Consider the following 20,523-nt stretch of genomic DNA (forward strand, 5'->3'; position numbering starts at 1 on the left):
GCCGCCACTTTCCAGATATTTTGGTTGATTAGAATAAAGTCGTATACCTAAATATTAGAAATATAACTTTTTCCGCACATTGTATGTTATTGTGGACACTAATTTTGATGTTTTTGCCTATAGTTATACCCCCCTTTAATATGTTTATTCAATTTTATCTATTGTTCAGTCTATGTATTCTTAATCACTAATTTTCTGAATTACGTAACGATTTCCATATCCAAAAATAATCATCAATAGAAGTAAATTCGTAGGTAAATCAAATATACATCAGTCAAAACGTCAAATATGACAGTTTGACGGCAAATATTATTTTTTTCGTTAAAGTACAAAATTTTTGAATAAAAGCACAATCCAAATAGGACATCAACAAGTTTGCTAAAAAAGAATTTTCTCTTTACATGTGATTTTTAATTGAATTTTCAGTCTACCCTCTTTTATTTATTAAATTTTTAGTCAAACTATTGATCGGCGTTTAAAATGTGATTGTGACTTTAAAATGCGTTTTATAGTACTGTTTATTTTTAATTTTAAATAATTTTAGTACGAATTACTGAAAATCGGCTTGAAACAGGTAAACACTATCGCCATTGTTTAATTTCTGATTGTTTTACGATTTAAAAAATATAGATTTCCTTTTTTTTACACAAGTAAATGTGGAATGTCATTTAATGACAAAGTGCATGATTTCGCCTTTACGTAGTAATCATTAATGTAGGTAGAATTATTTCTTTTATAAAAAATATTTTTTTACCGCTTACCTAGTATCTAACGTAGTGTGTAAGTTATTGAGGGTAGTGAATTATTATTTAGTAAAACTGAATTTGTTACAGTGTATCAATATTTGTATGGAACGTTACGGATTGGTACAAGTCTTTTATCCATTAGGAATTTGGGAACAACAAAATTGAATGGGAAATATAGTGCCCTTCAAACTTTATGGCAGCTCGCAATTTCGAGACCACTACGCAAAACACTATTATATTATCTGTGACGGGACGTAATGGTATGTGGGAGCGGGGCACACCCTTGTGTCCTTTTTTCTCTTTTTAGGCTAGTAAAACAAAACGTTAATTTGATTTTTTCGACTAGTCGATTAATTATATTTAATTTTGTCAGTTTTATCATACATTCAATAAAGAAACACGCGAAGACTGACGAAAAAAGGACGACTATTTGAATGCATTACATGGACTTACAGCTGACCACGAGCCGCCATAAAGTTTTAATCTTTTTATACAATCTTATTTCTGTCTACATTGAACAGTTTATACTTGGTATTGGAGAAGATTTAAGCTATTAACTACTTTGAATGTACGAGTGTCATAATTCTACGGTTTTGTTTATACATTAAAATAATCATTTTTTTTTGGATTCATTAAGATATTTATAAAATTCTAATGGATAAAGACTTGGAAATGGAATTGATAAGTCCAAGGTATCATGAATGTTTATCGTCATAGTTTTTGTTTTTACTGTATTAAGTAAAAATACAATTGTGTTAAACTAGACCGAGGTAAATAAAACACAAAATGTTTTCACTTGTCTCTACAGTTAATAATAGACATCAAGATACATTGGAAAAAATACTGCTTCTTAATGTAATAGAATAGTGATATTTCAATGAATGCTTATGGAGCATTTATTAATTTAATGTTATACACTGTCTTCTATCCATAGACTATTAAAAATTTATTTTTTATTACAGCTATTCTTGAATGAAAAAAAAAAAAAACAATTTATATTCAGTCTATAGTATTTCTGTTTAAGTACAATATAAAATTTAATCCTTTAAATGACGAAAATGTCGTCTTTTGTTGTTTTTCTTAAACAAAGCAGTTCTGTGAGAGTACTATAATTGATGTACTCATATTAACTTTGGAAAAACACATTTAGAGACATCTGTTAAAGTTGCAAGTTAAGTAAATGCGTTTATTGTATGATAGTGGATTATTTTGCAAGTACATAAGTACATTACGTATTAAATATGCGTATTCACCTGTTATCCAATATCATTTTTGATGTAAATCATATTCTTGAAATATACAATGGTGAAAAAATATATATTTGTTTTAATTCTTCCCGTCTAATAATATTTTAACATGAATTGAAAATTACAGTTCACAGTTGATAAGCAACATATGTCTTATGTTTTGAAAATGTATATTATATGTGGTTTGCATGGACGAAGAAGACGAAGTGGCAATTCAGAACAAATTAATGAGAAAAAAGAACAGAGTAAGATTATCTTTTAAGCATTTCTATTTTTATTTTTTTTTTCAAAAAATTATATAAATTACATATGATCATTGGCGATATCAACTCCACTGATAAATAATTTGACACAAGAAATACATAAATAAAACAGAAAATAATGAGTCTTAATCTCTTGAATTCGTGATAGATCTCTTGAATACGTGAACTAGTACATTGCTTTAATTTTTTTGTCTATGTGATATTTTAAAGTTTTGCTATTGTTTTGTAAAAGATCACTTAATTCTGGATGTTTTTAAGTAACCAAATTTACAGATTAAATATTTGTAAAAACACAAGTTTGCAGTACTATATTTCAAGGACCTATGATAAAGGGATTTAACACGTAAGCGTTAATTAAAATTCTAGATATGTTTTTTAAGTTACTCTGTAGTCTGTGTTGTCTTATAATCTCATGGTTTAAATACACCATCGACAAATTCTAGTCATCTCCGCATAGCGGCAGCGTGCAGCCAATAGCCGACTTGCAATGTTGCCTGTTCATTATCCTTTCGACCATTTTGGGGAAAAAATGAAGTCGATATCTTAAGTATAGTACAGTAAAATATTTATCATATGGATCATTCAATGGAGAAACATATCAAGTTTTCCTTAAACATTTTTTTATTGAGGTGTAGTTATGAAAAACTTCTTAAACTACTATTTAAAAAATTACAAATGCTGCCGGTTTGTCAATATTTAAAAGAAAATATAAAATAAATCTGGACTTTTTTACTTTTTTATTCGGTTAACAAAAACCGCAGTGATGTCAACACCGACAGTTTAGATTGCCTTGGCGTGCGGTTGTCGCCGTATTTCCCGCATAAAATGGAACCGAAGCATTCTAATTTCCGCGAAAATTTATAGAAAAGAGTTAGAAACAAAAATTGCATAACCATGATTATGTAAGATTTATAACATACGGTGAATTTTTGTGGTGATTTTTTTTTCGGATAACCAATGTTGAGTTTATAGATTTACGCTGGTAAGGTTTTGAAATAAATTTATAATTACGAAATATTTATAAATATATCAACAACCAAATATAATATTATCGAAGTAATTTTACAAATAACACCTTTTTTAATACATAATTTAATTGTTTACGCAAATATTTTTGTCAGTGCGTTACTTTTACCGCACATTATTAATGATTACCGCAGTGGGGAACCTTAATGTTATTATTATGCTGTAAATTTACCCGGCATCCCTTTGGCTAACAAATCAATAATGTCTGCGCATAGCATTGTTCGTAGATACGCTAGCGTATAACGCTTTATTGCCGTGGTCATTAAATTCGTAAAATTTGTATAATAATAATATACTATGTATGATTATAAAATGATTAAAGCTAGAAAAATTCTAAGTTATTTAGGAATTCTTCAAATACAAACAATAATAACCTCTATATAACGTGCAAAATATTCGCGCCTTTAATTGGTAAACTCTTAACTAATTTCTTTTCCATTTAAACAATTCGTTCATACCCAAAATAATATTCTTCGTAATTAACGCTAATAGCATGCATAATATAAAACGTATTTTCATAAACACAACGTAAAAATAGAGACACAGATTTGAAGCTCTCGCAATAAGTACTAATACTAAATCACAGTCATATTTCTTTAAAATAATTTTTGTCCGTCACTAGAGATTGTGTTATGTCATCGAATATCGATAAAAATTTATTAATATAAAATATTATTGCAAAGATTTATTTGTAAATTAACGCTACATTTTTTATTTCAAATTATATCAGAGCTATAATAAACTTATGTAGGGTAAAGAATAATTTCATCATTTAAATAATACGACATAGATTCGCTTATTACTTCTGCAAACTGTACTCATGGTAGACAACATCTAAATTAAAACGAAACATCCCCAGTCCCTCATTGCCACTATGTCATGTAAATTAACTCATAACATTTCCTTGTTGTAGCATTTTCATTTATTTTTTCTATTGTGTTGGAAAAGTCTGAAGTCTAACTACCGTGTTTATCTGCAATATCATAAAACTCGAAATAAAATCAATTTGGTTCGTGTTACAAGGACAGCGGTCACATAATTTCAGTTACGCTACAGTTGTAGTTAGTTTTTTTTACACTAAATTTACGTTTAATTTTACCTAATATTTGCATAATAATTGTCATATAATTATGAAATAAACCTTATAATTTTTAATAATTTAAAATCTTATATAACATTTGGATGAATTAACGATGCCTTTGCCTAACAATTAAATGCTTCATTTTTTTAAAAAATGTTACTACGTTATATGCGCGTGCATGATTATGCTAAGTTAACGAGTATGTAATTTTTTAATTGATTTACATATTAATAATGTGGAGCAGCCATGGCTATGCAGTCGAGCTGAGGTTGGACAGCGCTAGCGGTGGTCGGATCGGTGAAGCTGCGAAAGATGCGCTGGATATTCCCCGTCCCAGGTATTTTTGATAGTATTAATTTTAAATTACATTGCCGATATTTACATTATTATTAACTAAGATTTTATATTTAATACCATATTTTTTATTGGTTCAATCAAAATGAGTAAAAAATACTGATTACTTATTACAGTTGTATACTTTCCAAATTCTATCCACGCTTTTTTAATGTTTTAAGATACAAGTTCTGTGTTTTTTAAATTATATATTATGTATGTTTATTTCTAATTAAATTTTGAATCATACATGATTATAAGATAATAATAGTAATGCATATTACGTAACTTTTTAGTATTTTATTTATAGCAGTCATTGTTATGGTTACTGTGAAAAGCCGACAGAATCGACTATTTATGTGACTTTTACGTTCGCACACTGTAAAATAAATTAGGGTAACGAAGTCTTTACGAGATTACAAATAATAATTTGTTTAACTATTCTTTTCATGACTGAAAAATGTATATATTGCTAAATGTCCAACGTTATTGTAACGTTTTTAATCTACATATAAAAAAATCAAAATATCACTTAAATAAAAATCTATCGACATGCATTAAAAGCAGCACTACGTGTGTTCCACTTTTTATTAGCCATTTATAAAAACGTAACGTAACTATTAATGACCAGTGATGCGGCCGTGTAAAATATTTAAAAATAGAACGTCACAAAAAGAATAAAAAGTTCTTTTTGTGCTATTTATCTATTAATGTTAACACACTATTTTATTTAATTTAATGAAATATATACATAACATATACGTATTCAGTACATTCGGTATGCGGTACCACTGCGGATTTTCAAATATCATAATATAACCTCGAAATTTGTTTCTCGGAATATTATTTTTCTAAATAAATTTAGTCTAGTTATATTTTTAACCTACTAATAAACCTAATAATGGGTTTTGGCATATTCAGAATTTCTAAGAAGTGAAAAAGTTAATATGAGCTTAGGTGACAGAGACATTAGCGACTCTTTATTATCAATTTAATGTATGAGATTCGTAGCCTACAAAGAATTTAAAAAAATATAAAGATCCAATATGAACTATGATAGCATTAATTAAATGATTTAGTGTAAATAATGATTCAGTTCTGTTAATCCATACGTTGTTTATACCTAAAAATAAAAGCTGTAGGTAACAATATCAAAGTAAATAAACATTTCAGTCAGACGTTAGTTTGTTTTTTTCTTGCAGCGACACAACTTCGTTCCTTTCATCTGTTTCAATTTAATTTACCTAGTTCATTTTCTAGCATCCGACTGGTGCGATATAATTAAATCGTTTTAAAACATACATTTGAAACATTTGAAGTCAAAACATTTATACAGTTTACTTTAAATTTTACTCTTAGTTTAGCTTACTTTGATAACAGCTAGCTGTAATGTAATACGGCGGATTATACAATATGACTGCGACATATGCACCATAGTCTTTAACTTTGAAATTATTTAGTAAAAATAATACAAATTGCAAATAAAGTCGCAGCACTTTACTAGTCTTAATATAGATCTAAATAAGTTCCTTTTCATCATAACACTATTAAAAGCAGACTTGTATGAGATTCATTGAAGTGACTCAGTAATGGTATTGCGCTGAAAGCACGATAACTTTAAATTTAGATTTATGATGCCTAAACTGTATTCACATCAACTTTGTGCAATATTAGATTGGAAATTGAGCAATAATGTCATACTGGTGGTCGCCAAATGATCGGAAATGTGACCATAATTCATAATCAAAGGATTTTTTTTATTTAAAATAGCTTTATACACTTTTCAACAATAACTTAACTATGTTGAATTTTGCATTCATCCGTGAGTACATTTCTTTAAAAAGCGGTACAATTTTCATTTAACGTATCATTATGCTTTCCGTTAGTTTCCACTTACCTTTTGTAAATAAGAATGCAAGCTTTTCTACCTTATTTGCTCTTAGTCCGATTTTAGTGACCTAATAATTATTTGTTTGTCTTTTAAGAAATACTCGCTCTATTAATATATTCACTGCTTTTACATCACTTCTTTTGCTGAACGAAGTCTTTCTGAGTTGATTCCCAATCCCTATAATTAGACTGGCAACTAGTTTATAATTTCTATATTTTTTTAAATCCATGTGATATGTTTATGTTATAAAAATGATTTATGTTTGTGTACAGAGATTTGGAGAAATCATAAAATATTTAATTCGTAATCACGCTTATATCTATAAATATTTCTGATGAAGTATTGAGATTTTTTGATTGACAAAAAATACTAATTTTTAAAAATATACACAATTTTTTTCCTGATTCCTTTTGACTGTATTAAAACATATTGATGTATATACTTTTTCAAGAAGGTGATGTTTTTATACAATTATGTCGAAATTAAAAAACCACCCCCAACTATGTTCTATCTCAAAAAGAAATGATACGAAATATTGTCAGAACGGTGCCGCACCGGCTGTAGCAATACATCGCTTTGAAAAATGTCTGACGCATTGCTGCTAACATTTTAGCGAGCTCGTCTGTGGGTATTGCAGTGACCATTTAACTGAGCGATGGCAATCAGAGCCTACGATCTAACTGAAATAATTTGTGACAAAAATATAAAACAAAATTTAAAGTTAAATTTCTTTGGCCGCGATTCAATTATTAAAGAATGGAGTAGCATATCAAGGCCGCATTACATTTTCAAACACAATTTGTTAAATGATGAAATTCTGCTGCCAAAACACTTGTATTAAAACATGTTTATCTCTGTATGTCTCTTAGAGATTGAGAAGGATGATATGATTTTATACAAGTGGTGGTAACTCTATTATGGTGTTTATGGTGTCACGAGTCAAACGTCATCAAATACGATAAAATGTCGCCTGAGATCGTGTGGGTTAAGTTAATAGACTCTATTTTTAACCATCCCAGATACAAGGTGCGATGTCTTTACTCCAGATTTAAACGTATTTTATACTATGTAATTTAATATATAAAATATGTTTTAAAAGTTAACCCCCGCACATTATTTTTTTAAATTTCGGTGATATTTCAAAATAGTATCAGATCTTTGCTATATTTAGTAATGAAGATGTTTTTGTTCTAAGAGGTGGTACGAACGACGTCTTTTCATTTTTCTTTCACGACTATTCGTTTTTCCGGCTTGTATGAGAGCTATTGTTTTCCAAGAATGTATGACCGCTAGCTCAGATTTGTAGTCTACTGTTTTGTAAAGTTGTTTTGAGAATAAAATGAATTCTGAAAAAAAAGTTAAAATTTAAAACTTTATAATATAACTGTAAATTTTACGAAATTAATCATGTCATTGAACAATGTATGAAATCACACAGACGTATATAATATAATGAAAGATTTAGCGACGTAAAATGTTCAATCATTAAGTTGCGCGGCACGCGAAGCCAGTTAGGGTTGTACTGATACTCAGAAAACTAATTCTATCGATACAGCAGCAATTATTCATTTACAAACTTTTTTATATTCCTTTAATCTGAAAATACTAAAATATAAGTATATTTTTGTGCTCTTTAACTCAGTAGGACTCGACTGCAATACCAAACTTTCAATTACATTATCTAAAAAGAATTTATTTTGACAGGAACCTTTGCAGTTGAAGGAATATTCAGCGTTTAGGCAATTGTTTCTAATTTAATTTAATCGTGTGATATAAAATGTATCGATATTATTGTTGTCGAACGTAACTAGACGTGGCATTGCATGATAAGGTTTAATTATAGTTTGCATATTAAATATAAGCATACTGAATTACTGATCCCGACCTCGTGATAACCTAATAGTTTTACATATATAATTATTTTTTTTAAATGAGTAAATCTCTTATTAAACGTATTTCGTCTTACTAATATTATAAATGCGAATGTTTTGGATGGATGGATGGATGTTTCCATCCGAATGTTTCTTTGAAGGTATCTCCGGAACGGCTCAGCGGATTTTGATGAAATTCGGCACACATGAAGAACATGGTCTGAAAAAACACATAGGCTACTTTTTGTTTTTTTTTTTAATTCTGCGCGGACGGGGTCGCTTGCGACAACTAGTAACTATTTAATGTCATTACTAACTTTGAAGTTTTTGCCCTCTTACTACTTATAATTTTCCTATTGGATAAAATTATCAGTGTTGCCGTAATCGTTTAACCTTTTTACTTGATATGTATTTTCTCTTTGGTTCTTACTAGCTATATATCTACCATAATTTTATATTTTTACAGCCGATTACGTTAGGTGATGGTCACTTAAAATAAGGTGTAAGGTTTGCTGCTACTTTGTTTCAATATTGTAGCACGCTATCCAGTAGTAAAGTTAAAATATAACATTTCATAAGAATGTCGTGAATATATTAAGGCGAAACAAGGTCTTTGGGTGAGGGTCAACCAAAAAATGTAGTAGTTAAACAGTGAATAGGCTGGTATTTACGTGGCCCACGACACACAAATGAGCTTTTGATTATGCCGTCGCATGCAGTGCAGCGAGGGACGTATTTTTGTCGTTTACCTACTACTTTTTGCTTTGTTATTACATTTACTTCATATTGTATATTATTTTAACTGCTTTATAGAATACATGGTTGATGGCAGCCATGATGATAGAAGATGTGTCGTAGTATTTAACTTTTTTACAATTCCTGATTTATTAATATGCACTCTTTGAATATTTTTTCAGTTCTTCTGATGTCCTGGTTTGGAGTGGACCAAGTAAAAGCAAACTCGTGCATCAGAACTGGTAACAAATAAAACTAATAAGTGTATAATGTCGTATCATGTGAACGTTAAATAGATGTCCTAATGTTATATAGATTTGTTTTACATTGAGATTTTGGATACGAGAATATCGATAAAAATATTTGCTTGGAAAAGCACCACACTATATGGTCAATATTTTGAAAACAAAGTAATAAAGACCTATCTTATCTCTTATTGGGTCATATAAATATTTTCAATTAAATCACTATTTTGTTGTATAAATGACTTTATACGTGTATTATAATACTTGTAAAATTTATCAAAATATTAAAATGTACATAGTTTTAAGGTACGTTTTTATTTTCGTGACCATAGTTAAAAATAGTAATTTATAATGCATTAGTCTATGTAGACTATAGCTTAAATGCATTATAATTTAGTTTTATCCTTTAAGGTTTAGATAGTAAAAACGTACCTTAAAAATTATCAAAACGTTGTCCATAGAGTACTTAATTTTTAGAGTTGTTAAAATTTTCAAATTACATCGTATTCATATTCTCAATGTTTCCACTTTTGGGTGTCCACAGGAATGTATGTTGCAAATGTTAAGTGGAATGGGTAATTACATTGCATGCCTAAATTTTAAAATGATTTTTTTTTTATTCCAAATTGAAATATACTGAGAAACACTTAACAGACATAACCTATTAGATAACACTAACTGCTCCTGTGAATAACTATAAGATGAATTCAAAATTGAAAAAAGTATGATTTCTGATGATAATATCCTCTATAAATGTATTAAAACATACTCATATTTTATTAAAATAAGGGGAAACAAAAATATAATGTAAAAAATCTTGCGAAGGAATTAGTGTTGGCTTAGAGAAAAGTTTTTTCATATAATACTACAGTCACGTAGATACTTTAGAAGACTTATAAGTTTTTACAGTCAAAAAGAAATCACAAAATTTCATTAAAGTTAATTTAGGTTAATTATCCTATTACTTTATGATTTTAGATTGTATTTATGTTAAGAAGAGTTATATTGTCTTGGTTTTAATGATAGACCACAGAACAGTATGTTTTAATACCTTTCATCGGTATGTAAAATCACCTTGCGTTGTTCTATGATTGGATTTTATTTCCCGCCCAGTTTACGGTTATAAAGTACTTTTTAAAACCAAAAACTATAGAGTTATTCACAGGAAAATAGCCATTGAAACCTCTTTGGTGTTTGAGTGTCCGTTCATTGTGTAGCTAAATGTTTTTTTTTTGTTTTCTGCTATTATTTTTCTTTATAACTAATCGAAGCATGGATTTTCAGCATTATGGGCACTATCTCTCAGCCCCCTTGTTCAGGCGAAATGCCAAAGTAAGTACTCATTGTATTTCGTAAGGAAACCTATGTTTTAATGTATCCACAAGTGGCTCTAAGCTTTAAAGACAACAGTATATTGTTTTATATTGAGGCTAACGCCCTTTTTTGCTATACACATTACCCTAAGCTTTGATAATCGTATGCTTTGCTGTGTTACCTTTACACATAAAAATGTGTATTGAATGGCAATACCCAAATATTGTTTTCTAAACATCTATCAAATTGTAATCGTCGTTTAAAATATTTTTTTCAATATTAATGTTAACTTTTTTGAAAAAAAAAAAAACAAGCGAAGCTGTAAATCAATCACTATAAGTATTTTTGTCTTATCTATCCTAATATTATATTTCCTTATAATTTAGGAAACTACTGAAGTGATTTGAAAATAATTTTCCCATTAGAAAGCTACATGATCACTGAGTAACATAGGCCTATTAATTACTAGATTTTTTTTAATTCCTCGAGAACAAAGTTGCAGGCAAAAGCTAGTATTAGATAAAGTTATTGTTAAAGGCCATAGACTGGGTTTTTATTTTCTATACACAAGTGATAATATATCGTGTTTTTTGACATTTCATTATATTAACAGGTAAGATAATTTGCAGAAGGTGTAAACATTTTACAAGCACTAGATAAATGGCATCATAACTCGTATTGTGTACATTTTTTTGCTTTCTTTCGAATTTTATCATATTGTATATGTATTTCTTTTATGATAGTTGTATACATATATACATTTCAACTTACATAATATACAACACTTATACATAATTAGTGTGTTGGTGTGTATGAGTCCAAAGGTTGGTCATTTCATGACTTGCACGCAAGATTAAATTATTAACGCTTATGCTTTATGTCTATGAAGCTTTTGTGAAAATTACATAGTTTTAGCTCGTTTTAATAAAATAAATTAAATTCATTACGTTTAACTGTTAATTTTAAGTTGCGTAACGTATTTATATTTTAATATTATCTGTTTAGACATAAGTTTACGTTTCATTTCACGTTTATCCGAGATGACTGATGTATTTATTTAATGCTTTCTATTTAGGTTATGAAAAATCAGGGTAACCTCATCTTACAGATATTATAAGTGCGAATGTTTAGATGGATGGATGGATGTTTGTTTAAAGGTATCTCCAGAACGGCTTAAAGGAACTAGATGAAATTTGGCATAGAAGTAGATCATAGTCTGTAAGAACCTATGTGTTCTACTTATTATGTTTTTTTCTTATTTCCTTGCGGACACAGTTGCGGGCGACAGCTAGTTTAGAATACATTGACTTGATTGGAGATAATTTTCAAACAGGGTGCTTTTTGTAGCGCATAATGTTTTAGTTTTAAAATGTTCTGCATTTGTGGCATTGTTTCAGCGCTTTTGTAACACTGAAATACTCATCCACGAATGAATGTTTATTATATCATCTACTTACATTAAAATATTACAAATATCATCACTATTTCTTACGATTTTTTTTTTATTAAAAATTAAAGTAACAAAACGTTTTTTACGCTCAAATACACTAGCATCCAATATGCATTCATTGAAAGTCAGTAGAAAAACTGCAATAACATAAACGAAGGCCGAAAAGTTGCTTTGCTTATTTTTCGTTAAATGTTTTTCATACAGGCTTTTAGCTGCACGATGTATATTACACTATTCATTTGTTAAAATATACAGGTAAGTGAAATCTGTAGTTAAGCGTTAGTTAGTTGTAAGGGCTCGATTTCCGAAACTCCACGATTGGCGCGTATTTTGCTTGTAACGGTACAACGTGGAAAATAGGGTCAAAGAAGGCTTCATATTTCAAGGCAGGAAAAGACGACAATAAAATTAACTTAAATGCGTAACTAAATACATAATATACTCAATAAAATTTTTGAAATAAGTAGAAAAAGACTGTCTTCATCACTTTACTGTTTTTGTAACCAAAATCTCTGTATAAAACATGTCGTCATCTTTGTCATTATCTTGGACAAAACAGATATAACAATATGTTTTATACGGGGATTTTGGTCTCAGAAACCCACGAATAATAAGTCAGTATTTACATTTATTACCTTTATATTACATATACAAGTTTCTTCAACGGGTTCTCTTCCTATATTCCGCATAATTCAATTAATAACTATAAATAAAAGTGCAAATTTTATGATTTGCTTTCTTTTCTTATATAAGTTGGCAATGTTTCAATATTGCTTTCCACAAGGTAAAATATGACGCAAACGAGAATCCCATTTGTTGTGTGACAGAAGCCTATTTAGTGCACGTAAATAGACTTCATGTCTCTTAGAACGGCTATCTGTATTGAGATTGGCTACTTGTATGACTTCTTGTAGGGTATTAGAAATCTTAGTTTTTTTTTTTAAGGTCAGCGTTACAATTTATTCGAATAAAAATGTACGTTATACACACCGCAGATCTGATTACAGTTGGTAAGGTATGTTGAGCCGAAATACATAATATAAATCAATAAGAACTTAATGATTACGATCTTTGCTTTTGTTTATAAAAATACTATAACACGATTTAGTTTGAGAAATAACAATCGATTATTTAGATAATTTAGGAAGGGGAATTAGGAACTACTTAACATCACGGAACTTCTTTAGAAGAATCTTATTTTGTGTAAATAAAACAGTGCTATGAATAAAACAGCAGGCAAAGTATAATATAAAAAATGAGTGTGCGCGTCTGTCCGCAGCGCGGTCGATATACTGCTACGAGTGCGACAGTTGGACGGACTCGAGGTGCAAGGACCCGTTCAATTACACCGCATTGCCGCGCGACCAGCCGCCTCTGCAGACCTGTAACGGCTGCTGCGTCAAGATGGTGCGCTACTCCAAGAGTCGTGAGTATCAAGAGTTTTAATCCCTCAAGATTTTATTAATCACACTTAGAGATATTTCACGCTACTTCGTTTCTCATTTTTTATCTTAATAAGCAGATAGTTCCGATGTAAATTTTCTAACAATTTCATATTTTTTTATATGTATAAGCCATGTTTTATTTTAAAACATATTCGTCGGAAACTAATCAGTTCCGTTAATCTAGCGTATTCTGTAATAAATCTATTGACGTAAAATACTGAAAGACGGCGTCTAATCTATATAAATGTTTATTTTCAGCATACGAGGTGGTGAGGCGAACGTGCACATCACAGTTACAAATCAATCTGTTCATGGTGGACCACGTTTGTATGATGGAAAGTACAGGCACTGGTCACATGTGTTTCTGCGAGGAGGACATGTGCAATGCGGCGCCGACTGTCGACGTCGACACCACGCTGGCGCTGCTCGCACTAACCCTGCTAGCATGTGCATGTTGCAGGTGAAGTAGGACGGTAGTGATGGCCGGTTGTTGTCACCGATCGATCTGCGATTCACCATATTGTTAACGATCGATTTTATTCGAATCGACTCGATCATACAATCGAACCGCAAAATGTTGAGTTGTGGACTTTATTGCAAAATACTACAAACTTTTGAATCGATGTCCAATAACGTTATTTACGTATTTCGATCGACTGACTCAACAAGGCGTTACCTTACTAGCTTAGATTTAATTACATTCTTCGTCCAATAGTAGATGTAGATTTAGCATTGAAGTGCTTAGTTTTCACAGATTATTAATTGAATATGAATCATATGTATTTTTTAATTCGGGGAGTTTACATTTGGTTAACGTTTTTATTGTTATTTCATGAGGATCGAAACAATGACAAATGATTTTAATATAATTTTAGTGTATGTTTCATTTGTCAAGTGTTTAGAAAATAACGTTGATTTGCTTTAAGATAAGATAATCTTTTTAAAAAATTTAATCATAACCTATAACAACGATTTGAGTGTGAAAACTAATCGCTTGAATTTTATTCATCTAAGGAAACTATTCGTGATTGACGAATTTGTTCTAAATATGAAACAAAAAAAAAAGCTAATCAAAATGAATGAGATTAATAATAGATATTAGCTAGAAGATATAATTAAATTTAAATTTGTTTTAGCTTGTAAATAGAATGCAATACTTTAATATACATTAGGTAATATCAAAGATGGATTTCTCCACGAAGCCTTTGCATTATTGTTTGAGTCGATCATAGACTTACAGAATTGCTCATAGATGCACTCTTACGGATAAAAGTTGGGCACTTATTAGATAGAAAGAATACGAAAACTAGCGAGAACTGCCGCGTAACATAGAATGAAAATATAATTAAGATATTAGTAGCAAGAAATAACGGTTGAAAACCTTAAGTGAAGATTGTTTGGCGAATGATGCTATGTCGCAAAAAAAGTTACATTTTAGATAAACCATTTTTATACAACTCAAACTTAAGAATTGTGATTTGTTTATTGAAATGGTTTAACTTAAAATTAATTTACTTTACAAATTTGTGATATAGTTTATTCGGTGGTTATTGTTATAGATAGTAAGAGTAACTAAAGAGTATTTACTTACTTTGCGTCGCTTGTTAAAAGCAAGAAGCGGGCATTAGAACAATGATCGTACAAAATATACATCCATATTTCGCGTATCAAATGTTTTAATACGAAGTGAACGCTTATTAAAAAACAAAATATAAATCTATACATACATACAATAGTTGTAGCGAAAAATTGAAACATACAGAGAGCATTCGTTAAACCAAAGTGCAAAGAAGAAATCTCTTATGACATATAAATGTAATGATAAATTGTATGTTAGGAATTATAAATAATAATTAACGTTCTTAAACATTAAAATTGCTGCAAAATGTGGAAAGACTGGTACATGTATTAGTTCCGCTAGATTTGCAACTGTCAATACTGCCACGAACTATTGTCAAGTAGACCAATTTGACTACGCCTTGATTTTCATGACATAGATTTGTCATAAAAATATAGGAAATTACGAAATTGTATTTTATTTTCGTACCTTATTTGTGTTTTGTTCATACAAAAAACAACACCTTAAAGGATATTTTCCTGAATCATGTCTTCTTAAGTTTGGCAAAAACTTGATGAAAAGTAAAGTCCTTTAGATGTTTATAATTTTGTGTGCAATGCACAATGCCTTAAAAACATATATCCAAAGTTAACTTCGAAAAATCTAATAGTGATGTTGATAAAGAAAACGAAATGCCTTAACTTGATGTTAATGTAAATCATTCGACAAGAAACACTAATAGCGGTATGGAAAACAATAGTACGAATCTTTTGTTACGCTTTTGAGCAATATTCTATATTTAATTACGTATAATCCGAAAAAAGACAAGTTCATGATTGTAGTTGTGATATGTATTAAACGTGTGACGTGGAACCATTTTCTATTACTGAAACAGTTTCATAAAACCATGTTGGTATCCCTCACATTCTATATGAAAAATTGAGATAAGATTTTGTTATTTTACGTGTGCTTCGGCAATGGAATCTCTCATTAATACTGACAAATTTGCATGTTTATACAGATCTCAACTATATTTGTTTCATGTAAGCCATCGAGGAAACCCAAATGTAATATCGAATGTGCAGTTAGGTTCTGCGTCAAATAGATTTAAGAGTAATAAATGATGCTAGATTTTAGATAGTTTGCGTAAAAGTGACCTGGTAAATTTATTATTATAAATATAGGAACGTTGACACCAAATAATTTTAAAATATTAAATGATATATATCGTACGATTAATTTAAATTATAAACCGCTTTTTATTTAAATTCAAATGTTAGTTGGCGGGAAACTTTGACAAGTGTAAGCTTTGCACTTTTGTTACCTTTTGATACAGATAATATCTGGAAAATAGGTTTTCGTTATTTATTACAAATTTTATTTGAAATAACTTTTTCAATTAAATCCAATGTGCAAAATATTAAGACATTTATTAATAAAAATGTAATTTATAAAAAAATATGAAAATCACGAATATTAGTAGGTATAAAACAATTTCTTCGCGTGATAATTCAATTATATTCATAGTACTCGATTCGAAATAAGTTATTAAATCTAAACAATTCGTATTTCGCTAGATTTCTTTTTGATTTATGTAAAAAAAAACTAGAATTATAACTCAATGTGGCAGATTCAAATGCTAATCATAAATTATTCCCGAAATCATATCATGATAGGGGACAAAAATGGTGGTATTAACAGCAGATATCCCTGTTTCTTTAAAATGACCTTCTTAAAATGTCAATGTTAGTTGGTTATTGCAATTTCAGAAACTATATATAAAACTTTATTGGGCAATTATTTATAACATCAGTAGCGCTATTGGAAAAAAGACCTAAGGTTATATAAGCCCTTTAAGGACTTCGATACCTTGTTAAATCATGAAAACGTTCAAAGACACAGTAAAAGCTGTAAGATAGCCATTTTCTTATCGATTTAAATTATTATTGATTTTTATTTATTTTGACTACATATAACAGCGTCCAAGTGATTTGACACTATTATTCTTTACGATGCAATGAATAAAATTATTTATATTAAAATTTGTTAATGTAGTATAACTTTAACAGCATTATGTAATATTTAAATCATATAATCACTCATTGCATGTATTTAAGGGAACATTTTAAAGTGATTTAAGTCTAGCATGTTAGCTACATCACTGTTGAGCCTGTCACTCAGCTTGTGTCACCAAGGAATGGCGGAATGCAATACAAATACATGGAATTCGAGATAGCAGTTGAAAAATCAAATAAACATTACGAATATTAAGTTAAGGTTGACATCAAGATGTAAGATTTATGCCAATGTGGATGTATGACTAATGGTCTTTGACTCTTGAAGTTCCAGTATAAATTTGACATTTGACATCTAGCACAGAGTAAAAAATTGTGACAGCAAATATGTTCGAATTTGGCATAGATTGGATGTCTGTGTGTCCACCTCCTTACATGGCTTTATTTGACTGTGTATTATAGCTTACTTAAATTGTAAAATAATAACTAGAATTTATAACTGATGCTGTTATTACGACATATAGTTAAGAATGAATAACTTTTTATCTTATCGCTTTAATTTTAATCTATGATTATTTAGTATTATCGTAAAAATGTAACTGTGTGTTGAAGTATATTTTCATTAACAATATATACTTTATCATGGTTTCTAAATCGTAACAAATCTATTTGATCAATTTAAAAATGATTTAATGTGTTTGCTTATGCAATAATAACATTAAATTAAAATAGAAAAAACTTGAAGTAATTAAAAAAAAGATATATCTCAACACCTTAGTTAAGCACTAAGTAATAATGAATTTCTTCCTTCACTTTTCTTATAACATATCACGCATATTTAGAAGGGATATAGTTGTTCTGGTATTGGGTATGGTCAAATAGTGATAATTTACATATCCGGTAAAGATCTCTACATATTTGTGACATTGATAAAAAATATCGGCGTTCTCTAACTATTATTAACTTCTAGAATAAACATTCTTCTATTATTAAAATAACGAATCAAAGTGAAAGAAATACACCTAATTATAGCCGCAATTATAAAACGACTGAATGTGCTGAATTACAGCTAATACAAATTATAAACAGTGATATTTTATAATTTTTCGATTTAGCAAATGAATTTCTATTTTTAATAGTCATTAATTATTTAATAATTCACGTTTTGATGGCAACCCAATACCTTTGAGCATGTACCTGTTACACGATACAAATTATATAATAATAATAATATAAAATTTGGATAAAACGATTCATTAATGGTTAGTGAGTAATAACGCGTAATTATAGATATAGCTAAAGTTAATGTTATGGATATATGTTTATTTTATATGTTGATATGTGATAATTATCGCATTATGTTAAGTTTGTCGGTGCCCTAATCGTTTTATCCAAAAAGTATTTAATGTACTAACTTGCACCTACTTTATATTTACAAGCAGTTTTCGCTTAGCGGATTGATTTTTAATAACCTAACAAGTTGAGTCGACATTCCGTCTGCTATCCGTCAATGAATTAGCAACGAACAAACATGTTTCGCCATAAAAGCCAAAAGGTGCCATTCTTTATTTTAATTTGGCGCCATTCTCTAAGAAAATTGGCGCCAAAATAATTTCTGACAGTATAGAATCTTGACAGTCGTTGTCAACTATCAAAACATTTTTATTTTACAAATAGATATATTACATTATTTTTTATCGTAATTAGTTTTATTTCGTGTTTATTCGCTGAATCATCCTATTCAGAATCCTAGTTAATCTTTTTTAATGTACAAATCGTTTTATAATGGTGTTGAGCGTTGCTAATTTAATGATGTTTATAAGCAGATTATATATGTGGTCTGTCTGTGGATTTTTTCTTCATGTCATTCGTGGTCCAGTACTTATCTTCAGCTATAAGCACTCCGTCTTTTATTATATGTTAACTGTGCGTTTTGACTGCTATGACACTAGTATTGACACATATGTATCAACACAAGTGTCGTTGCAGTCCAAACCCACAGTTATGTTTAACTCAATTATGTATACATTAATATACTTATATTGCATACTTACTATGTATTTTTAATTATTCTCCTCGTAAGTTTCACTTAACTATGTATTTAAAATTATAAAACTTATATGTAATAACAAATATAGAACTGCGGTACAATAAAAATATGAGATTTCTATTTGATGCTTTAATATTTGTAGTTTAAGTCCATAATAATAATTGTTAAACTAAATTTCGAATACCATTAACAAAATGAAACAATTAAGTTATAACATATTCATATCTCTTTCATTCTCTATTAAAAACAGAGATAACAACTTATTGTAGGGAGTTTTCGGCAAAGTTTGAAACAAAAGCTGTAACTTTTACATCCAACTTTACATTTGACAGATCTAAGCAAAATGTATCAATCATAGTAGACTGTAATATCAATGTAAAAAAAGAATTATGTTTATCTATGTTTATTTATAAATGTTATGTTATGATATTCATTTATTTATGGGTTGTCATTTATTTATTATGAATTGATAACAAAATCTAGCATTTTACGTAATGTGTCAACATTGCGACTTCTTCTTTGTATGATAATCTTGTATTTATATGACTTTGTTTTGATGTTTTCAGTTGCATATTTATTATATATACATATTGTAATTGTATATTTAAAAATGATATAAAATTGTCATGTATTGTATGAAATTCGTTAAAAAAATCATGATTATATTCGTGTATGGCAACACTCACATGCAAGAATCACAGCTGGTTTGAAATAAAATGCTAACTTTTGCAGACAATAAAAATGAGCAATAAAACTTAGTTATTTTATAAATGTCAAACTGTAAGGCGACAAATTGTTAGCTTCCACTTATATTGTCCGCAGTTGTATCTTTTCAATAACCTCTCGCTGAATAGTTTGGGTAGCCTGACAAATTTTTCAACTATAAAAGTGCCATAATTATAGAAATATTGTTATAAAATCGACTATTATTTTTAACCTTCGCAATAACTCCTTTTCCTATTATTTCTTCTATAAGATTGTTAAAATAAGGTTTGTTTTCTAATGATTATAGCAAAAGAAATATAGGATATGTGGTCGTCGCCAGCCAATGGCTAAGGCTAGGTTTATGGGGGAAGGCAGCTACCAACTACCATTATTATGGTCTTGTTCGAAGTAGTTTTTCATTTTTTGGGTTATGTAGGGGAGGTGGGAAACTGCCCCCTGCATTTCCCCAGGCGAAGCTATGATAGAGTATATAATTTGAAGAGGTTAAATAAACAAATCAGTTACTGATAAAGAAAATTTTTAATTTA

General features: G+C 29.3%; 1 protein-coding gene across 2 annotated transcripts; it reads left to right on the forward strand.

The window, feature by feature from the left end:
- The first annotated feature begins 3,043 nt into the window (after positions 1–3,043).
- Positions 3,044–14,239, forward strand: LOC106715228 (protein quiver). Of its 2 annotated transcripts, XM_014508464.2 has the most exons (6): positions 3,044–3,238; positions 4,608–4,700; positions 9,376–9,435; positions 10,723–10,770; positions 13,482–13,628; positions 13,906–14,239. In XM_014508464.2, exons 2-6 carry the CDS (start codon positions 4,676–4,678, stop codon positions 14,109–14,111), a joined length of 486 nt encoding a protein of 161 aa, XP_014363950.1. In that variant the 5' UTR covers positions 3,044–3,238; positions 4,608–4,675; the 3' UTR covers positions 14,112–14,239. The 2 variants fall into 2 exon arrangements, with proteins under 2 accessions (XP_014363950.1, XP_014363951.1); XM_014508465.2 differs by lacking the exon at positions 10,723–10,770.
- The last annotated feature ends 6,284 nt before the right edge of the window (positions 14,240–20,523 follow it).

Source organism: Papilio machaon, chromosome 19, assembly GCF_912999745.1.
Source record: "Papilio machaon chromosome 19, ilPapMach1.1, whole genome shotgun sequence".
In the NCBI taxonomy this organism is placed as follows: Eukaryota; Metazoa; Arthropoda; class Insecta; order Lepidoptera; family Papilionidae; genus Papilio; species Papilio machaon.

What these genes read in the sequence shown, in the direction of transcription:
- LOC106715228 (XM_014508464.2), top strand. Translation starts at nt 4,676, where the DNA reads ATGCGCTGGATATTCCCCGTCCCAG. An exon ending in CTGGATATTCCCCGTCCCAG is followed by an intron (nt 4,701 to 9,375) that starts GTATTTTTGATA and finishes ATATTTTTTCAG; the next exon opens with TTCTTCTGATGTCCTGGTTT. An exon ending in TGTTCAGGCGAAATGCCAAA is followed by an intron (nt 10,771 to 13,481) that starts GTAAGTACTCAT and finishes GTCTGTCCGCAG; the next exon opens with CGCGGTCGATATACTGCTAC.